At 41.8% G+C, this 22167-nt stretch overlaps 1 protein-coding gene across 1 annotated transcript in view; it reads left to right on the forward strand.

The window, feature by feature from the left end:
- RASGRF2 (Ras protein specific guanine nucleotide releasing factor 2) overlaps positions 1 to 22167 on the forward strand; it is a 1049304-nt gene that overhangs the window by 637824 nt on the left and 389313 nt on the right. The window contains 1 exon segment of the mRNA XM_053701460.1: positions 15384 to 15502. Within this exon segment, the coding sequence (XP_053557435.1) occupies positions 15384 to 15502 (119 nt within the window).

Here is a 22167-nt window from a genome sequence, read left to right on the forward strand (position 1 = left end):
TTCCTCCGTTCGCTCTCCTTCCTAGAGTCATTGCCGAATCAAACAGGAGAGGGCATCAGTGATCCTCATTGCACCGGCGTGGCTTCGCAGGATCTGGTATGCAGACCTAGTGGAGATGTCATCTCATTCCACCTTGGAGACTTCCATTGAGGAAGGACCTTCTAATTCAAGGACCTTTCCTTCACCCAAATCTCGTTTCTCTGAAGCTGACTGCTTGGAGATTGAAAGCTTAATTTTATCTAAGCGCAGTTTTTCTGAGTCGGTTCAATTGAGACCATGATTCAGGCTTGTAAACCTGTTACCAGAAAGATTTACTATAAGATATGGGGTAGATATCTGTATTGGTGTGGAATCCAGAGGTTCGGATTCCTAGGATTTAGTTTTTTCTCCCAGAGGGTCTGGAGAAGGGATTATCTGCTAGTACCTTTAAGGGTCAAATATCCGCCTTGTCTATTTTGTTGCATAAACATCTGGCGGATGTGCAATCTTTCTGTCAGGCCTTGGTTAGAATCAGGTCTTTTTTCAAACCTGTTACTTTGAACAAAGGACTCAACCTTGTTCTAAAGTCTTCAGCAGGCTCCGTTTGAGCCTATGCATTCCTTTGATTTGAGGTGTTATCTTGAAAGTTTTGTTTCTTGTTGCAATATCTTTCTGCTCGTAGAGTCTCAGAAACTCTCGGCTCTTACAGTGTGAATCCCCTTACCTTATTTTTCATTCGGATAAGGTAGTTCTGGGTACTAAGTTAGGTTTCCTCCCTAAAGTGGTTTCGGATAGGAACATTAATCAAGAAATCGTTGTTCCTTCTTTGTGTCCTAACCCTTCTTCTCAGAAAGAGTGTCTGCTGCACAACCTAGATGTGGTGCGTGTGCCTTGAAATATTATTTACAGGCGACTAAAGGATTTTCACCAGTCTTCTGCTTTGTTTGTTGTTTTCTCTGGTAAGTGCAAGGGTCAAAAGCTACGGCTACTTCTCATTTCTTTGTGGCTGAAGAGTATAATTTGTTATGGCCTATGAAACTGCTGGACCAGCAGCCTCCTGAGAGAATCATTGGCTCATTCCACAAGGGCTTCTGTGGAACAGATTTGCAAGGCTGCAACTTGGTCCTCTCTACACACTTTTTCAAAATTCTATAAATTTGATACTTTTGCCTCGGCTGAGGCTTCTTTTGGGAGAAAGGTTCTTCAAGCAGTGGTGCCTTCCGTTTAGGTTCCCTGTCTTGTCCCTCCCTTATCATCTGTGTCCTCTAGCTTGGGTATTGTTTCCCAATAGAATTAGAGATGATCCATGGACTCACTGTGTCATTAGAAAGAAAACAAAACTTATGCGTACCTGAAAAATTTTATTTATTTCTTGACACGGTGAGTCCACGGCCCGCCCTTTTTTATTTAGACAGTTTTTTCTTGTTATAAACCTCAGGCACCTCTGCACCCTTGTGTTACTTCCTTTCTCTATTTATTCTTCAGTTGAATGACTGGGGTTGGAGGGAAGGGAGGTGATACTTAAAGGGACAGTCAACACCCAGAATTTTTGTTGTTTTAAAAGATAGATAATCCCTAATTACCAATTCCCCAGTTTTGCATAACCAACACAGTAATAATTATACATGTTTTACCTCTGTAATTACCTTGTATCTAAGCCTCAGCAGACTGCCCCCTTATTTCAGTTCTTTTGACAGCCAATCACAGCTGTCTCCATGGTAAATTCACGTGCATGAGCTCAATGTTATCTATATGAAACACGTGAACTAATGCCCTTTAGTGGTGAAAAAAAGATCAAAATGCATTTAGATTAGAGGCGGCGCCTTCAAGGTCTAAGAAATTAGCATATGAACCCTCCTAGGTTTAACTTTCAACTAAAAATACCAAGAGAACAAAGCAAAATTGGTGATAAAAAGTAAATTGGAAAGTTGTTTAAAATGATATGCCCTATTTGAAACATGAAAGTTTTTTTAGGACTTGACTGTCCCTTTAACGGCTTTGCTGTGGTGCTCTTTGCCCCCTCCTGCTGGCCAGGAGTGATATTCCCAATAGTAATTAGAGATGATCCGTGGACTTACTGTGTCAAGAAATAAATAAATTTATCAGGTAAGCATAAATTTCATTTTTCGTTCCTTTAGCAATTTTAAGGGACAGAAATCTTCCTCCTCTTCTTCCAAACCAGACCAATCCAGGTCCTCTTGGAAGTCCAGCCAGCCTTGGAATAAGGGAAAGCAAAACAAGAAGCCTTCCGCTGACTCAAAATCAGCATTGAACGGACTGCCCCCAATCCGATCCTGGATTAAGTGGGGGGCAGGCTTTCATGTTTTAGACAGGCTTGGATACGTGATGTCCCAGATTGGTGGCCTGAGGGCATAGTATCCCAGGGTTACAAAATAGGATTCAAGTCTTGCCCTTTCAAGGGGCAGATTTCTCTGTCAAGACTATCTTAAAACCAGGTAAAGAGGGAGGCCTTCTTAAATTGCATAAAAGACCTAGGATTGGGGAACTTTCCACCCAATCCTAGACTTAAAGTGACTCAACAAATTCCTCAGGGTTCCGTCCTTCAAGATGGAAACTTTTCGTTCCATTCTTCTGTTGGTTCAGGAATGGCAGTTCATGACAACCATAGACCTGAAGAGCTTGTATTTACACGTTCCCATTCACAAGGATCATCACCAGTTTCTAAGGTTTGCCTTTCTGGACAAGCTTTTCCAGTTTGTTGCACTCCCGTTTGGTCTTGCCACGGCTCCCAGAATTCTCAAAAAGGTTCTGTGGTCTCTATTGGCAGTAATCAGATCCCAGGGAATTGCTGTGGTGCCTTATCTAGACGACATCTTGGTTCAGGCGTCATCTTTTCAACAAGCAAAATCTCATACAAAGATGTTTTCTTTTCTACGTTCCCATGGGTGGAAAGTGAATCTGGAAAAGAGTTCTCTAGTTCCTGCTACAAGAGTGTGTTTCCTATGGACAATCATAGATTTCCTGTCTATGAAGATTTTTCTGACGGATGTCAGAAAATCCAAACTTCTGACTTCTTGCCTTTCACTCCAGTCTGATATTCGTTTCACAGTGGCTCAATCATGGAGGTAATTGGTCTGATGGTGGCTTCCATGGACATCATTCCTTTTGCTCGGTTCCATCTACGACCTCTGTAGCTTTGCATGCTCAGTCAATGGAACGGAGGCCATTCAGATTTATCGTAGAGGATAAATCTGGATCCCCTAACAAGAAGCTCTCTCACTCGAGGTGGCTTTCACAAGAACATCTGTCTTGGGGAAACTTGCTTCCTGATGCCTTCCCTGTTTGTTTTGTGACTAATAACATCAGCCTGTTAGGCTGGGGAGCTGTGTTGGGCTCTCTAAAAGCTCAGGGTCTGTGGTCTTGGGAAGAGTCTTCTCTTCCAATAAACATCTTGGAGATTGAGAGCAATCTTCAATGCCTTTTTAGCTTCGGCCTCAATTATCTTTAGTCTGATTTATCAGATTCCAGTCGGACAACATCACCTCAGTGGCTTACATCAACCACCAGGGAGGAACTCGGAATTCCTTGGCAATGAAGGAGGTGACTCACATTCTGCAGTGGGCGTAAGCTCACGATTGTCTGCTATCTGCCATCCACATTACCAGGAGTGGACAATTGGGAGGCGGATTTTCTGAGCAGACAGACTTTTCATCCCGGGGAGTGGGCTCTCCATCCAAAAGTGTTCTCAAAGATAACCCTCAGGTGGGGGGGTTTCGGAGTTGGATCTGATGGTGTCTCATCATAACGCAAAGCTTCCAAAGTACGGTTCAAGATCAAGAGATCCTCAGGCCACCCTGATAGATGCTCTGGCGGTTCCTTGGGATTTCGGTCTAGCATACCTGTTTCCTCCGTTTGCTCTCCTTCCTCGAGTCATTGCTCGTATCAAGCAGGAGAGAGTGTCTGTGATTCTAATAGCTCCTGTCTGGCCTCACAGGATCTGGTTTGCAGATCTGGTAGATGTACTCTCTTCCAGCTTGGAGGTTACCTCCTGAGAAGGACCTTCTAATTCAGGGTCCATTCCTCCATCCAATTCTGGATTCTCTGAAGCTGACTGCTTGGAGATTGAATGCCTAGTTCTGTCTAGACGTGGTTTTTCGGAAGCGGTCATTGATACTTTGCTTCAGGCTCATAAACCTGTTACTGTTAATTTTTTGGTGCGAAGCTAAAGGTTTCTTCCCTGGAGTCGGGTGAGGATTCCCCAAATTGTTTCTTCAGAATGGCCTGGAGAAGGTTTGTCAGTCAGTACTCTGAAGGGTCAGACTTCTGCACTGACTATTCTTTGCACAAACGTCTGGCAGATTTACCAGATGTTCAAGCTTTTGTTCAGGCCCTGGTCAGAATCAGGCCTGTGTTTAAACATGTTGCTCCTCCTTGGAGCCTTAACCTTGTTCTTAAAGTTTTGCAGCAGGCTCCATTTGAGCCGATACATGTTGTTGATATAAAGTTGTTTTGTCTCTCCTTGCTATTTCTTCCGCTCGCAGAGTTTCTGAGCTTTCAGCTCTGCAGTGTGATTCACCATATCTTATTTTTCATGCAAATAAGGCTGTCCTTCGTACTAAATTGGGGTTTCTCCCTAAGGTGGTGTCGGATCGAAACATTAATCAGGAAATTGTTGTTCCTTCTTTTTGTCCTAATCCTTCTTCACATAAGGAATGTCTTTTGCATAACTTGGATATTGTGCGTGCTCTAAAGTTTTACCTTCAAGTACTAAAGATTTTTGGCAATCTTCTGCCCTGTTTGTTATTTTCTCTGGGAAAGCGTAAGGGTCAGAAGGCCACTTCCACTACTCTTTCCCTCTGGTTAAGAAGTATGATTCGTTTTGCTTATGAGACTGCTGGACAGCAGCCTCCTGAGAGAATTACTGCCCATTCCACTAGGGCTGTCTCCTCTTCTTGGGCTTTCAAAAATGAAGCTTATGTGGAACAGATTTACAAGGCGGCAACATGGTCCGCTGAATACTTTTTCCAAATTCTACAAATTTGATTAGGTCCTCCTGCCTTGTTGTCCCTCCCTGTTCATTCTGTGTCCTCTAGCTTGGGTATTGGTTCCCACTAGTAATTGGAATGACGTTGTGGACTCTCCATGCCATAGGAAAGAAAACAAAATGTATGCTTACCTGATAAATTTCTTTTTTTCCGGGCATGGAGAGTCCACAACCTCGCCCTCTCTTTTAATTATAAATCGGCAGTTTTTTTGAGTAAACCTCAGGCACCTTTTCACCCTTGTGTTTCTTCTTTTTCCATTATCCTTCGATTAAATATCTTCAGACACCGTCTTCGCACATCCTCCATTGACAGAGGCAAAGAGAATGACTGGGGATTATGGGTAAGGGAAGATACACTTAACAGCTTTGCTAGGGTGCTCTTTGCCTCCTCCTGCTGGCCAGGAGTTGAATATCCCACTAGTAATTGGAATGACGTCTTTGACTCTCTATGCCCGGAAAGAAAGAAATTTATCAGGTAAATGCATTTTTTGTTACTACACAGCATTAAAATAAGGCAGACTAATAATATGTGAACTAATTTAATAATAATAAAAATATTCCAGTAAGAGTTAATTATATTTAAATAATACAATATATATATATATAAAGTCATGGCCAAAAATATTGGCACCCATTTCTGTCAGATAATGCACCACTTCGCTCAGACAATTGGTTCAATTACAAATGTTTAGACATTCTCATGTTTATTTCTTTAGTTTGTATTGGTATGACACAAAACAGTGGAGAAAAAAATCCAAATCTGACACATTCCACGCAAAACTGCAAAAATGTACTGGACAAAATTATTGCCACCTTTTCAAAATTGTAAGAAATAATTGCATTGCAAGTGTGTGATGTTCCAGCAATTTGTAATTAAACTCACCTGTATCAATTAACAGGTGCTGATAATAAAGAAATCACACTAGTAAACAATTAAAATGGTGAACATTTGACTCAACCATTCTGTTGTGTGTCTCTGTGTGCCACACTGAGCATGGAGAAGAGAAAAAGCAGCAAATAATTGTCTGTGGATTTGAGAACAAAATTTGTGGAAAAGCTTGGACAATCTCAAGGTTACAAGTCTATCTTTAGAGATCTTAATGTTCCTGTGTTCACTGTGCGCAACATTGCCAAGAAGTTTACAGCCCATGACACTGTATTTAATCTCCCTGGACGTGGACGTAAGAGAAAAATTGATCAAAGATTGCAACAAAGGATTGTTCGAATGGTGGATAAAGAACCTCGATCAACTTCCAGACAAATTCAAGCTGACCTTCAGGCACAGGGTACAAATGTGTCAGCTCGCACTATACATCGTCATCTGAATGAAAAGGGACGCTATGGTTGGAGACCCAGGAGGACCCCATTGCTGACACAGAAACAAAGTCAGATTGGAGTTTGCCAAAACTTACCTGAGGAAGCCAAAATCCTTTTGGGAGAATATGCTGTGGACAGATGAAACAAAATGACAGCTTTTTTTGTAAAGCCTATCATTCTGCTGTGTTCAGAAAAAGACAATAATACAGTCCCTACAGTCAAACATGGTGGAGGTTCACTGATGTTTTGAGGTTGCTTTGCTGCTTCAGACACTGGATGTCTTGACTGTGTGCATGGCATTATGAAATCTGAAGACAACCAAAAAATTTTGTGGTGCAATTTAGGGCTAGTGTCAAAAAGTTGGGTCTCCGTCAGAGGTTATGGGTCTTACAGCAGGACAATGACCAAAGCACACGTCAAAAAGCACAGAGAAATGGTTTAAGACAAAGCCCTGGAGAGTACTGAACTGGCCAATAATAAGTCCAGATCTCAATCCCATAGAGCACCTGTGGAGAGATCTCAAAACAGCAGTTGGGAAAAGGAACCCTTCCAATCTGAGAGACCTGGAGCAGTTGACGAAAGAAGAGTGGTCCAAAATTCCAGTAGAGAGGTGTAAGAAACTCATTGATGGTTACAGGAAGCGATTAATTTCAGTTATTTTTTCCAAGGGGTGTGCTACCAAATATTAAATTGAGGGTGCCAATAATTTTGTCCAGTCCATTTTTTTGCGTGGAATGTGTCAGATTTGGCTTTTTTTCTCCACTTTATTGTGTCATACCATAACACACAAAATAAATAAACATGAGAATGCCTAAACATTTGTAATTGCAACAATTTTCTGGGCAAAGTGATGCATTATCTAAAAAAAATGCAGGGGTGCCAATATTTTTGGCCATGGCTGTATACATATATATATATATATATATATATACATATATATATATATATATATATATATATATATATATACTATCTATCTATATACATTATACATTTTATATGGCTGTCTAGCCAGTCGAGGGTTAAAAATACAGCAATACAACAAAAATTTATGTTTACCATTTTAATTAGAGGTAAAGCTTCCTAGATAGAATGGCATTGCCAATAATGCATTTTATCTACCATAGAAAGCATAATTCTGCCAACTTTGAATTTCATCATTTACAGTCATTTCTTCTGTTATGTGTGATCAGTCCACGGGTCATCATTACTTCTGGGATATAACTCCTCCCCAACAGGAAATGCAAGAGGATTCACCCAGCAGAGCTGCATATAGCTCCTCCCCTCTACGTCAGTCCCAGTCATTCTCTTGCACCCAACGACTAGATAGGATGTGTGAGAGGACTATGGTGATTATACTTAGTTTTTATGACTTCAATCAAAAGTTTGTTATTTTACAATAGCACCGGAGCGTGTTATTACTTCTCTGGCAGAGTTTGAGGAAGAATCTACCAGAGTTTTTTACTATGATTTTAACCGGAGTAGTTAAGATCATATTGCTGTTCTCGGCCATCTGAGGGAGGTAAAAGCTTCAGATCAGGGGACAGCGGGCAGATGAATCTGCATTGAGGTATGTAGCAGTTTTTATTTTCTGAATGGAATTGATGAGAAAATCCTGCCATACCGTTATAATGACATGTATGTATACACTTCAGTATTCTGGGGATGGTATTTCACCGGAACTACTCTGTTAAAAGTCACTAATCCTTTTAATAAGTATTTATCATGTTAAACGTTTTTGCTGGAATGTAGAATCGTTTACATTTCTGAGGTACTGAGTGAATAAATATTTGGGCATTATTTTCCACTTGGCAGTTGTTTGGTTTTAATTGTGACAGTTTCGTTTCTCTTCACTGCTGTGTGTGAGGGGGAGGGGCCGTTTTTTGGCGCTCTTTGCTACGCATCAAAAAATTCCAGTCAGTTACTCTTATATTTCCTGCATGATCCGGTTCATCTCTGACAGATCTCAGGGGTCTTCAAACTTCTTTGGAGGGAGGTAGATTCTCTCAGCAGAGCTGTGAGAATTTTATATTGACTGTGAATAAAAACGTTGCTCTGTAATTTTTATGTCAAATTTAATTATTGTTATTTTTCTAATGGGAACAAACCTTTGCTAAAAGTTGTGTTGTTTTAAAGTTTGATGCTATAACTGTTTTTCAGTTCATTATTTCAACTGTCATTTAATCGTTTAGTACCTCTTTGAGGCACAGTACGTTTTTGCTAAAAAAGATTATAACCAAGTTGCAAGTTTATTGCTAGTGTGTTAAACATGTCTGACTCAGAGGAAGATATCTGTGTCATTTGTTCCAATGCCAAGGTGGAGCCCAATAGAAATTTATGTACTAACTGTATTGATGCTACTTTAAATAAAAGTCAATCTGTACAATTTGAACAAATTTCACCAAACAGCGAGGGGAGAGTTATGCCGACTAACTCGCCTCACGCGGCAGTACCTGCATCTCCCGCCCGGGAGGTGCGTGATATTATGGCGCCTAGTACATCTGGGCGGCCCATACAGATAACATTACAAGATATGGCTACTGTTATGACTGAAGTTTTGTCTAAATTACCAGAACTAAGAGGCAAGCGTGATCACTCTGGGGTGAGAACAGAGTGCGCTGACAATACTAGGGCCATGTCTGATACTGCGTCACAGCTTGCAGAGCATGAGGACGGAGAGCTTCATTCTGTAGGTGACGGTTCTGATCCAAACAGATTGGATTCAGATATTTCAAATTTTAAATTTAAATTGGAGAACCTCCGTGTATTACTAGGGGAGGTCTTAGCAGCTCTCAATGATTGTAACACCGTTGCAATACCAGAGAAACTGTGTAGGTTGGATAAATACTTTGCGGTACCCGGCGAGTACTGACGTTTTTCCTATCCTAAGAGACTAACTGAAATTGTTACTAAGGAGTGGGATAGACCCCGGTGTGCCGTTCTCACCCCCTCCAATATTTAGAAAGATGTTTCCAATAGACGCCACCACTCGGGACTTATGGCAAACGGTCCCTAAGGTGGAGGGAGCAGTTTCTACTTTAGCTAAGCGTACCACTATCCCGGTGGAGGATAGCTGTGCTTTTTCAGATCCAATGGATAAAAAATTAGAGGGTTACCTTAAGAAAATGTTTGTTCAACAAGGTTTTATATTGCAACCCCTTGCATGTATCGCGCCGATTACGGCTGCGGCAGCATTTTGGATTGAGTCTCTAGAAGAGAACCTTAGTTCATCTACGCTAGACGACATTACGGACAGGCTTAGAGTCCTTAAACTAGCTAATTCATTCATTTCGGAGGCCGTAGTACATTTAACCAAACTTACGGCTAAGAACTCAGGATTCGCCATACAGGCACGTAGGGCGCTGTGGCTAAAATCCTGGTCAGCTGATGTTACTTCTAAGTCCAAATTACTTAATATACCTTTCAAGGGGCAGTCTTTATTTGGGCCCGGTTTGAAAGAAATTATCGCTGACATTACAGGAGGTAAGGGCCACGCCCTACCTCAAGACAAAGCCAAAGCTAAGGCTAGACAGTCTAATTTTCGTCCCTTTCGGAATTTCAAAACAGGAGCAGCATCAACCTCCACTGCACCAAAACAGGAGGGAGCTGTTGCTCGTTTACAGGCAAGGCTGGAAGCCTAACCAGTCCTGGAACAAGAGCAAGCAGGCCAGGAAACCTGCTGCTGCCCCAAAGACAGCATGAACCGAGAGCCCCCGATCCGGGACCGGATCTAGTGGGGGGCAGACTTTCTCTCTTCGCCCAGGCCTGGGCAAGAGATGTTCAGGATCCCTGGGCGCTAGAGATCATATCTCAGGGATACCTTCTAGACTTCAAATTATCTCCCCCAAGAGGGAGATTTCATCTGTCAAGGTTGTCAACAAACCAGATAAAGAAAGAAGCGTTTCTACGCTGTGTACAAGATCTGTTATTAATGGGAGTGATCCATCCGGTTCCGCGGTCGGAACAAGGACAAGGGTTCTACTCAAACCTGTTTGTGGTTCCCAAAAAAGAGGGAACTTTCAGGCCAATCTTAGATTTAAAGATTCTAAACAAATTCCTAAGAGTTCCATCGTTCAAAATGGAAACTATTCGGACAATCTTACCCATGATCCAAAAGGGTCAGTACATGACCACAGTGGATTTAAAAGATGCTTACCTTCACATACCGATTCACAAAGATCATCACCGGTATCTAAGGTTTGCCTTCTTAGACAGGCACTACCAGTTTGTAGCTCTTCCATTCGGATTGGCTACGGCTCCAAGAATCTTCACAAAGGTTCTGGGTGCCCTTCTGGCGGTACTAAGACCGCGAGGGATTTCGGTAGCTCCGTACCTAGACGACATTCTAATACAAGCTTCAAGCTTTAAAACTGCCAAGTCTCATACAGAGTTAGTTCTGGCATTTCTAAGGTCGCATGGATGGAAAGTGAACGAAAAGAAGAGTTCTCTTTTTCCTCTCACAAGAGTTCCATTCTTGGGGACTCTTATAGATTCTGTAGAAATGAAGATTTACCTGACAGAAGACAGGTTAACAAAGCTTCAAAATGCATGCCGTGTCCTTCATTCCATTCAACACCCGTCAGTAGCTCAATGCATGGAGGTGATCGGCTTAATGGTAGCGGCAATGGACATAGTACCTTTTGCACGCCTACACCTCAGACCGCTGCAATTGTGCATGCTAAGTCAGTGGAATGGGGATTACTCAGATTTGTCCCCTACTCTGAATCTGAATCAAGAGACCAGAAATTCTCTTCTATGGTGGCTTTATCGGCCACACCTGTCCAGGGGGATGCCATTCAGCAGGCCAGACTGGACAATTGTAACAACAGACGCCAGCCTACTAGGTTGGGGCGCTGTCTGGAATTCTCTGAAGGCTCAGGGACTATGGAATCAGGAGGAGAGTCTCCTTCCAATAAACATCCTGGAATTGAGAGCAGTTCTCAATGCCCTTCTGGCTTGGCCCCAATTAACAACTCGGGGGTTCATCAGGTTTCAGTCGGACAACATCACGACTGTAGCTTACATCAACCATCAGGGAGGGACAAGAAGCTCCCTAGCAATGATGGAAGTATCAAAGATAATTCGCTGGGCAGAGTCTCACTCTTGCCACCTGTCAGCAATCCACATCCCGGGAGTGGAGAACTGGGAGGCGGATTTCTTGAGTCGCCAGACTTTTCATCCGGGGGAGTGGGAACTTCATCCGGAGGTCTTTGCCCAAATACTTCGACGTTGGGGCAAACCAGAGATAGATCTCATGGCGTCTCGCCAGAACGCCAAACTTCCTCTCTACGGGTCCAGATCCAGGGATCCGGGAGCGGTTCTGATAGATGCTTTGACAGCACCTTGGAACTTCGGGATGGCTTATGTGTTTCCACCCTTCCCGCTGCTTCCTCGATTGATTGCCAAAATCAAACAGGAGAGAGCATCAGTGATTCTAATAGCGCCTGCATGGCCACGCAGGACTTGGTATGCAGATCTAGTGGACATGTCATCCTGTCCGCCTTGGTCTCTACCTCTAAGACAGGACCTTCTGATACAGGGTCCATTCAAACATCAAAATCTAACTTCTCTGAAGCTGACTGCTTGGAAATTGAACGCTTGATTTTATCAAAACGTGGTTTTTCTGAGTCGGTTATTGATACCCTGATACAGGCTAGGAAGCCTGTTACCAGAAGGATTTACCATAAAATATGGCGTAAATACCTATACTGGTGCGAATCCAAAGGTTACTCCTGGAGTAAGGTTAGGATCGCTAGGATATTGTCCTTTCTACAAGAAGGTTTAGAAAAGGGTTTATCAGCTAGTTCATTAAAGGGACAGATTTCAGCTCTGTCCATCTTGTTACACAGGCGTCTGTCAGAAAATCCAGACGTCCAGGCCTTTTGTCAGGCTTTAGCTAGGATCAAGCCTGTGTTTAAAGCTGTTGCTTCCGCCATGGAGTTTAAACTTAGTTCTTAACGTTTTACAGGGTGTTCCGTTTGAACCCCTTCATTCCATTGATATAAAATTGTTATCTTGGAAAGTTCTGTTTTTAATGGCTATTTCCTCGGCTCGAAGAGTCTCTGAGTTATCAGCCTTACATTGTGATTCTCCTTATCTGATTTTTCACTCAGACAAGGTAGTTCTGCGTACTAAACCTGGGTTCTTACCTAAGGTAGTCACTATCAGGAATATCAATCAAGAGATTGTTGTTCCATCCTTGTGTCCAAATCCTTCTTCAAAGAAGGAACGTCTTCTACACAATCTGGATGTAGTTCGTGCCCTCAAGTTCTACTTGCAGGCAACTAAAGATTTTCGCCAAACTTCTTCCCTGTTTGTCGTTTATTCTGGACAGAGGAGAGGTCAAAAAGCTTCTGCTACCTCTCTCTCTTTTTGGCTTCGTAGCATAATACGTTTAGCCTATGAGACTGCTGGACAGCAGCCTCCTGAAAGAATTACAGCTCACTCCACTAGAGCTGTGGCTTCCACTTGGGCCTTTAAGAATGAGGCCTCTGTTGAACAGATTTGCAAGGCTGCAACTTGGTCTTCGCTTCATACTTTTTCCAAATTTTACAAATTTGACACTTTTGCTTCTTCGGAGGCTATTTTTTGGGAGAAAGGTTCTTCAGGCAGTGGTTCCTTCTGTATAATGAGCCTGCCTATCCCTCCCGTCATCCGTGTACTTTTGCTTTGGTATTGGTATCCCAGAAGTAATGATGACCCGTGGACTGATCACACATAACAGAAGAAAACATAATTTATGCTTACCTGATAAATTCCTTTCTTCTGTTGTGTGATCAGTCCACGGCCCGCCCTGTTTTAAGGCAGGTAAATATCTTTTAAATTATACTCCAGTCACCACTTCACCCTTGGTTACTCCTTTCTCGTTGATTCTTGGTCGAATGACTGGGACTGACGTAGAGGGGAGGAGCTATATGCAGCTCTGCTGGGTGAATCCTCTTGCATTTCCTGTTGGGGAGGAGTTATATCCCAGAAGTAATGATGACCCGTGGACTGATCACACAACAGAAGAAAGGAATTTATCAGGTAAGCATAAATTATGTTTTTTCATATTCAGTGACATCACAGTAAGAAACATCATAGGAAGAGATGTCACATGACGTAAAGCAATATGCAAAAAGAGACTTCTAAACATGTTAAAGAATACATGGGATTCCTTTACTTTAGAATTTGACCCAGTAAACAGAAAACAATCTGCATCACTAGTCAAAATTTATTAAAATGTCTAATTTAAACGCATAATATATGTGCGCATATATTTAGAAAATGTTTACTTTTAAAGGACCACTAAAGTGAAAATTAAACTCTCCTAATTCAGTAATTCAGATAGTGCACACAATTTTAAACAACTTTCCAATTCACTTTTATTCTCTAAATGTGAACAATGTTTTTATGTGCACGCTTTCTGAGGCACCAGCTCCTACTGTGCATGTGCAAGATTCACAGAATATACGTACAGTATATGCATTTTGTGATTGACTGATGGCTTCACATGATGCAGTGAGAAGCAAAATAAAACTGACTATTACTCATATAAAATGAAAATGTAGTGCTTTTGCCTTGTCTATTTATTATGCATTTATTGATTATGCTATTCTGCAGTGTTTACCCGTCCTTTAAAAGTAATTCATTCTTCCAAAAGACCATAAAAAAATAAGCTTTTTTGCTCTATTGCAGTAAAGTTATAATGAAACAAAAACCATCTCCTAATCAATTATTTTAACTGTCCAGCTCTTATATATTATCACTTGCCTATATATTATACTATTGCAGTGCTCAGCTGAGTGCTTAAAGACACACAAAACGGATGTGACACAAAATGGATGTGACACAAAATTACCTTAGATCCACTGTATAGCCAGCAGCAATGCTTCCAGAGTTATCCTGGACTCCCAATGACACTCTGATGGCAGAGGTGTAGGGGAGGAGCTACACTGCAGTGTCAAATTACTATAAACAGGAAGGGAGACACAACAAACACTCAGTGCAGCTTATCTTATTGTGTGATTATGCACTGCACTGGACTGGGTAAGCTGTTGGGGTAAAAAAAAATTTTTTTTTTTAATGATTTATTCTTACAGCAATCTTCATATTTTGCACTGTGTGTAGGAAGTGGTGTATGTTTAAAACTCATGTGAAAATCATTAAGCTGCAGACAAAACAGAGGGCTAGAATATGAAGATTACTGTCAGACTAAGTAATGCAAAGTTAGAAACAATGAATTATCTACAGTTGTAGCCAAGTAATCCCCCTATTTTACAATAAATCAACACAGTTCCTTACCCAGTGTGGAGGAGCTGTTCTTAAGTATTTTGTCTTCTGATTTGTGGCAGTTTAAACTTCAATTATCTAGAGATGGTGCAGCAAGGAGTCCCTGCCTAGACCTGCTGTGAGTGATCAAGCAGAGTACTTGCTGCACATTCAGCCTCCCCATCAGCTACTACCCTTAACTTGTGTTACACATGCCTCATCTCAGCTGCAGCCCTCCAATTCTCCTGGAGGGGGCATTTCCAGGGACAATACAAAATCCAGGAACATATAACAAAATCCAGTTGCTGTCCCTAGAAATCAGGGACTGTTGGCAACTATGATATATTATACTTGTTAATACAGATGTGCATTCGGTAGTTTAGTTTACTTGCGAATGTGTAAGTAGGAGGCTTCTTTTCGGAGCCGAATATCTTTTGTGCAAGTGAAACACAGTAAGATTTGTACAGATCTTAGTGTGTTTCACTTGCACAAGAAGTAATTTGGCTCCGAAATGAGACGAATACCGAAAACAGCCCCTTACTTCTGCATTTGTCAGTGAATGAAACTGCTAAATGCACATCTCTACTTGATAAAACTAATTAGAGGTTTATCATATTATACTGTTTTCTATTACAAATTTTAGACATGCTATTGTACATTAGTTTTATATAATGGTTAATGTTTACAGTAATGTGAACTGTTTAACTTAAATCTCAATAAAAAGTATTTAAAAAATTGAAATACTTTTATTTAAATAACATTTTATTTCAAATCCATAAGGTTTAATAATAGAAGTTATTGCTTCGTTTTTTATTTTATTTTTATTTTTCAGGGTAATGCACGATGAAGTGAGTGACACAGAAAATATTCGCAAAAATCTCTCTATTGAGAGAATGATAGTTGAAGGCTGTGATATATTACTAGATACTAGCCAGACATTTGTACGGCAAGGTAAGTGTGTTACAGAATATGTAAGATTTAAAGCACTGACCTTTGCAACAGAGCATTGTATGGGTTTCCTGTTTAAAGGGACATAAAAGTATATGTTTAATTTCCTATAAAATCTGAAAGTTAGAATTTTTCCACTATCCCAAGATAAACTGGAGTGCATTCTATGGAATTAGAATTCTGACCCTCCTGTATGCTGCAAAGTGATTGGTTGATATGTGCAGTAGCTCATTTATATCTGACCCTAAAGGGGGACATTAAAGGAAAACTGTTCATTACCAGTAAAGGGGCTTTTTTAAGGGGTGTGTCCCTAGACTGGAAAAAAGGCAAATTTACAGTTTAAAAGGTCCTTATCAATTTATTTTGTATGAGGATCTTTCACAAATCTGTGATTAATTTATTGCAAATACTCATGTGCGAGAGCTGTTTTTTGTGGTTTTCTCATTGCATTTACACATACATTTCAATATTTTCTTTGAAGTGCACACACAAATCATACCTCCTTTTTTTCCAGCAGATCAAATATTTGCGGAAAATACATTTAGTTTGCAGAAATTTAATGAAATGCAGAACTTCCAACTGTCCCTATTTAAGATGATCAGACCCTTTTTCTGACGTTTGTCCCTCTAAAACAGTCATGTGTCCTTATTTGCAGAATTTCCCACCAAGAAATGTCCAGAGACCACCCAGACATGCGCAATATTCCCCCACTATCCACCAGTGACCCTGCCCCTCCAGACACAGCCCCACCCACAATATGGTGATGGTCCCACTCAAACTTCCAAGTCCCTAATACCTAGCATTAGTAGGTATGGAAATTCCACTATGTGAAATGCAAATTTAAAAAATAATTATTCTGCTGTACATGGGAATGATTTACAGGATTGCTGCTTTCAGTAATGGATCTCAAGTTTCTCATTTATTTTAAGTGGAAGCATAATAGATACCCCAACCCCCTGATATTCTTCCTTATGCCTGTGTTTTTAATGTTGCCATGGTTTCCAGCTGAAAGCCACGTTGGCATGCAACCCATCATTTGAAAGTGGTGGCTCTCCTCTTTAGTAGTCTTTATTTGGTGTGCTATAGTCCCTTTTAAAGCCCTGCGCACTGTGAAAGGCACCCTATTGACACATGATTGCTATTTCTATGGCAGTCACCTGCTAGCTAAAGTGGCATGAGATCACTTATGTGAAAGTGAACAATCTCTTTTTTATGGATATTATGTGTGTGCTGTATGCTATCAGTAGGAGATAGGGGCTCCTTTGGAGCCACTGCCCCATACCTTAACTAATTAGGCAGGTTATTGCAATCACCTACAAAAAAGGATTGTAATATGCCTTTTACCATAAAGGGGGGACACCCAGGAGGTTGACACCTGGTAATTGTTCACACACCGAGCATAGAGTGGATGACACCCACTTGTACTCCTGAATGGGGTTAATGTCCCTTAAAATTCTTTTTTTTGCAAGTACCTCTATATATCTAGATATTATGGGGTTGATTTCTGAAGCAGCGGATGCGGATTCAGACCCACTCCACTTCAGGTCTGCCTGGAGTGGAAGTTAAGCAGCGGTCGTAAGACAGCTGCTCCTTAACTCGTCCCCCACCTCTGATGCGGCAGACAGCAATCAGCCCGATCGGATACGATCAGGCTGATTGACACCACCTGCTAGCGGCTGATAGGCAGTGAATCTGCAGGGGGTGGTATTGCACAAGCATTTTACAAGAAATGCTTGTGTAATGATAAATGCAGACAGCGTATCTGTCTATCGTATCAGCGTATCAAATTTTAATTTCAGGCTACTAAGGATTTTAGAAAGTCTTCCTCTTTGTTTCTTAATTTTTCAGGACAATATAAGGGTCAAAAGGCTTCCGCAGTCACTTTGGCTACTTGGTTAAAACAACTGATTTGCAAGGGTTACTGGGGGGGGGGGGTTATGATATAGTGGACTCCATGACTTGGGTATTGAATGCCAACTGTTATGTCTAGTTGGCTCTCACCCACTTATAAAAGAAAACATAATTTATTCTTACCTGATATATTTCTTTTTTTCATGGTGGTGAGAGTATACGATACCTACCCAATATTTTGATTTTTCTGTTTAATAGGTTTTTATTGAGGTTATTAGTAAAACATTCTTAAAGAGACAAGTTACAGTTATATTCGAGAACTTATACACCGATATGGTGATAATGCCAAAGAATAAATTAACATGTTACAGTCACATGTAAATAGAAATTTTCTTCTATAAGATACGACAAGTCCACGGATTCATCCTTTACTTGTGGGATATTATCCTCCTGCTAACAGGAAGTGGCAAAGAGCACCACAGCAGAGCTGTCTATATAGCTCCTCCCTTGACTCCACCCCCCCCCCAGTCATTCTCTTTGCCTACTCTAAGTAATAGGAAGGGTAAAGTGAAAGAGGTGATAAAATGTTAGTTTTTATTTTCTTCAAGCAAGAGTTTTTTATTTTAAATGGTACCGGTGTGTGCTATTTTCTCCCAGGCAGCAGATGGATGAAGACTTCTGCCTGGAGGCTGATGATCTTAGCAGTTGTTACTAAGATCCAGAGTAGTTCCCACAGAATGGCTGAGGAGTACTTAAGAAACTTCAGTGTGAGGAACGTTTTTCATGCTATAAGCAGTGAGGTATGTTCAGTCATTTTTTTCTGGAGAGACTGTGTTATTTCAGAATTGGCTGACAGTATCCCCATGAGGGAAAGGGTAAGCAGTAATCCTAAAGTATAAAGAGGGGTATTACTGGACTTGCATATTGGGCTATAAAAAAAATGGTTGACACTGATGTTATGATGTTTGTGGGCAAACGTTTTCATGACTGGGAGTTGCAGATAACGTTTTTTATGATAGACGTTTTGCTACTTTATTAAGTATAGAGTGTACACATGGATTCATTTATGGGTATATGAGCCCACTCTGGTGCGGTTATTTTGGGCTGTGAGACATCGAGTGTGATGGGCGGGGCCTATTTTCACGCCTCAGTTGCACAGTTGTTTTTCCCAGACAAGCAGCAAGCTCCAACTTCGGTGGGCCTTTCAGAACAGTATTGGGCCTAATGAAAGGTTTAATCCGATTTTACAGACCCCTAAGGGCAGTTAGGCACCACAGCAGGGCTGTGGCGAGGTGCAGGGGGTGTTTTTATTTGAAGTTAACGTTTTATAGCACAACGTTTTTTGGTAAGGGTTAAGTATTCCTTTCCTTGTGGGGCAAACTTAGCTGACAAGTTGGGATGCTTTTATCATAAAATTGGGATAATTTTATCGTTTTAAAGCAGTTTTGGAAAAATTGTATGCTTTTTTTTTCTCTTAAAGGCGCAGTACCGTTTTTTCAGATTGTTATTTTTTCACTAAATAAAGTGTTTTCAAACCTGTTTGTTGTCATTACTAGCCTGTTTAACATGTCTGACATTGAGGAAAGGCAATGTTCCATGTGTTTAGAAGCCATTGTGGAACCCCCACTTAAAATGTGTCCCTCATGTACTGAAAGGGCCTTACATTGCAAAGAACATATTTTAGCTGATAAAAGTATGTCTCAGGATGATTCTCAGTCAGAAGAGAATCAGGTTATGCCATCTACTTCTCCCCAAGTGTAACAACCTTTAACCCCCGCCCAAGCGACGCCAAGTACTTCTAGTGCATCTAATTCTTTCACCCTGCAAGATATGGCCGCAGTTATGTCTACTACCCTCACAGAGGTATTATCTAAACTGCCTGGTTTGCAGGGGAAGCGCAGTAGGTCCGGTATTAGAGTAAATGCTGAGCCCTCTGATGCTTTATTGGCCATCTCTGATGTACCCACACAATGTTCTGATTTGGGGGTGGGGGAATTGCTGTCTGAGAGAGAACTTTCTGATTCAGGAAAGATGTTCCCTCAAACAGACTCAGATATGACGGCCTTTAAATTTAAGCTTGAACACCTCCGCTTGTTGCTCAGGGAGGTTTTAGCGACCCTGGATGATTGTGACCCTATTGTAATTCCACCAGAGAAATTGTGTAAAATGGATAGATATCTAGAGGTCCCTACTAACACTAATGTTTTTCCAGTCCCTAAGAGGATTTCGGACATTGTTACTAAGGAATGGGATAGACCAGGCATTCCGTTCTCTCCCCCTCCTACTTTTAAGAAAATGTTTCCCATATCTGACACCATTCGGGATTCGTGGCAGACGGTCCCTAAGGTGGAGGGAGCTATTTCTACCCTGGCTAAGTGTACAACTATACCTATTGAGGACAGTTGTGCTTTCAAAGATCCTATGGATAAAAAATTAGAGTGTCTTCTAAAGAAATTGTTTATTCATCAGGGTTTGCTTCTACAACCTATAGCGTGCATTGTTCCTGTAACTACTGCAACTGCTTTTTGGTTCGAGGCTCTAGAGGAGTCTCTTAAGGTTGAGACCCCATTAGATGATATTTTAGATAGAATTAAGGCTCTCAAGCTAGCTAATTCTTTTATTACAGATGCCGCTTTTCAAATGGCTAAATTAGCGGCAAAGAATTCAGGTTTTGCCATTTTAGCGAGTAGAGCGTTATGGCTTAAGTCCTGGTCTGCTGATGTGTCATCAAAATCGAAGCTATTAGTTATTCCTTTCAAAGATAAGACCATATTCGGACCTGAACTGAAGGAGATCATTTCCGACATCACTGGAGGAAAAGGCCATGCCCTTCTTCAGGATAAGACAAATAGAATGAGGGCCAAACAAAATAATTTTCGTTCCTTTTGAAACTTCAAAGGTGGTCCCTCTACCTCCTCCCCTGCCACAAAGCAGGAGGTGAATTTTACTCAATCCAAGTCAGTCTGGAGACCTAATCAGACTTGGAATAAAGGTAAACAGGCCAAGAAGCCCGCTGCTGCTACCAAGACAGCATGAAGGGGCAGCCCCCGATCCGGGACTGGATCTAGTAGGGGGCAGACTTTCTCTCTTTGCTCAGGCTTGGGCAAGAGACGTTCAGGATTCCTGGGCTTTAGAAATCGTGACCCATGGGTATCATCTAGAATTCAAAGATTCTCCTCCAAGGGGGAGATTTTATCTTTCACGTTTGTCTGTAAACCAGACAAAAAGAGAGGCATTCTTACGCTGTGTAGAAGACCTATATACTATGGGTGTAATCTGCCCAGTTCCAAAAGCAAAACAGGGGCAGGGGTTTTACTCCAATCTGTTCGTGGTTCCCAAAAAAGAGGGAACCTTCAGGCCGATTCTAGATCTCAAGATTCTAAACAAATTTCTCAGAGTCCCATCCTTCAAGATGGAGACCATTCGGACAATTTTACCAATGATCCAGGAGGGTCAATATATGACCACCGTGGATTTGAAGGATGCGTATCTTCACATTTCTATCCACAAAGATCATCACCAGTTCCTCAGGATCGCCTTACTGGACAAGCATTACCAGTTTGTGGCCCTTCCTTTCGGGTTGGCCACAGCTCCCAGAATTTTCACAAAGGTGCTAGGGTCCCTTCTTGCGGTTCTAAGGCCGCGGGGCATAGCAGTGGCGCCCTATCTGGACGATATCTTGATCAGGCGTCAACTTACCAGCTTTTCTAAGATCTCACGGGTGGAAGGTGAACATAAAGAAGAGTTCACTTGTCCCTCTCACAAGAGTTCCATTCCTAGGAACCCTGATAGACTCGGCAGACATGAAAATGTTTCTGACGGAGGTCAGAAAATCAAAGATCCTAACCACTTGCCGAGCACTTCATTCCATTCCTCGGCCGTCAGTGGCTCAGTGTATGGAGGTAATCGGACTAATGGTAGCGGCAATGGACATAGTTCCGTTTTCTCGCTTGCATCTCAGACCACTGCAGTGAAATGGGGATTATGCAAATTTATCTCCTCAGATAAATCTGGATCAAGAGACCAGAGACTCTCTTCTTTGGTGGTTGTCACAGGATCATCTGTCCCAGGGAATGTGTTTCCGCAGGCCAGCATGGGTCATAGTGACGACGGAAGCCAGCCTCTTGGGCTGGGGTGCAGTCTGGAATTCCTTGAAGGCACAGGGTATGTGGACTCAGGAGGAGGCTCTCCTTCCAATAAATATTCTAGAACTGAGAGCGATATTCAACGCGCTTCAGGCGTGGCCTCAGCTGGCTTCGGCCAAATTCATAAGATTCCAGTCTGACAATATCACGACTGTAGCATATAGCAATCATCAAGGGGGAACAAAGAGTTCTCTAGCGATGATAGAGGTTTCCAAAATCATTCGATGGGCAGAGACTCACTCTTGCCATCTATCAGCAATCTATATCCCAGGAGTGGAGAACTGGGAAGCGGATTTTCTCAGTCGTCAGACTTTTCATCCGGGGGAGTGGGAGCTCCATCCGGAGGTGTTTGCACAATTGATTCATCAATGGAGCACACCAGAATTGGATGTGATGGCATCTCGTCAGAATGCCAAACTTCCTTGTTACGGATCCAGATCAAGGGATCCTCAAGCAGTACTGATAGATGCTCTAGCAGTACCGTGGTCGTTCAACCTGGCTTATGTGTTTCCTCCTTTTCCTCTCCTTCCTCGTCTGATTGCCAGAATCAAACAGGAGAGGGCTTCGGTAATTTTGATAGCACCTGCGTGGCCACGCAGGACTTGGTATGCAGATCTGGTGGAAATGTAATCTCTGCCACCGTGGAAACTGCCACTGAGACAGGACCTTCTC

Source organism: Bombina bombina, chromosome 2 (genome assembly GCF_027579735.1).
Source record: "Bombina bombina isolate aBomBom1 chromosome 2, aBomBom1.pri, whole genome shotgun sequence".
NCBI classification, from domain to species: Eukaryota; Metazoa; Chordata; class Amphibia; order Anura; family Bombinatoridae; genus Bombina; species Bombina bombina.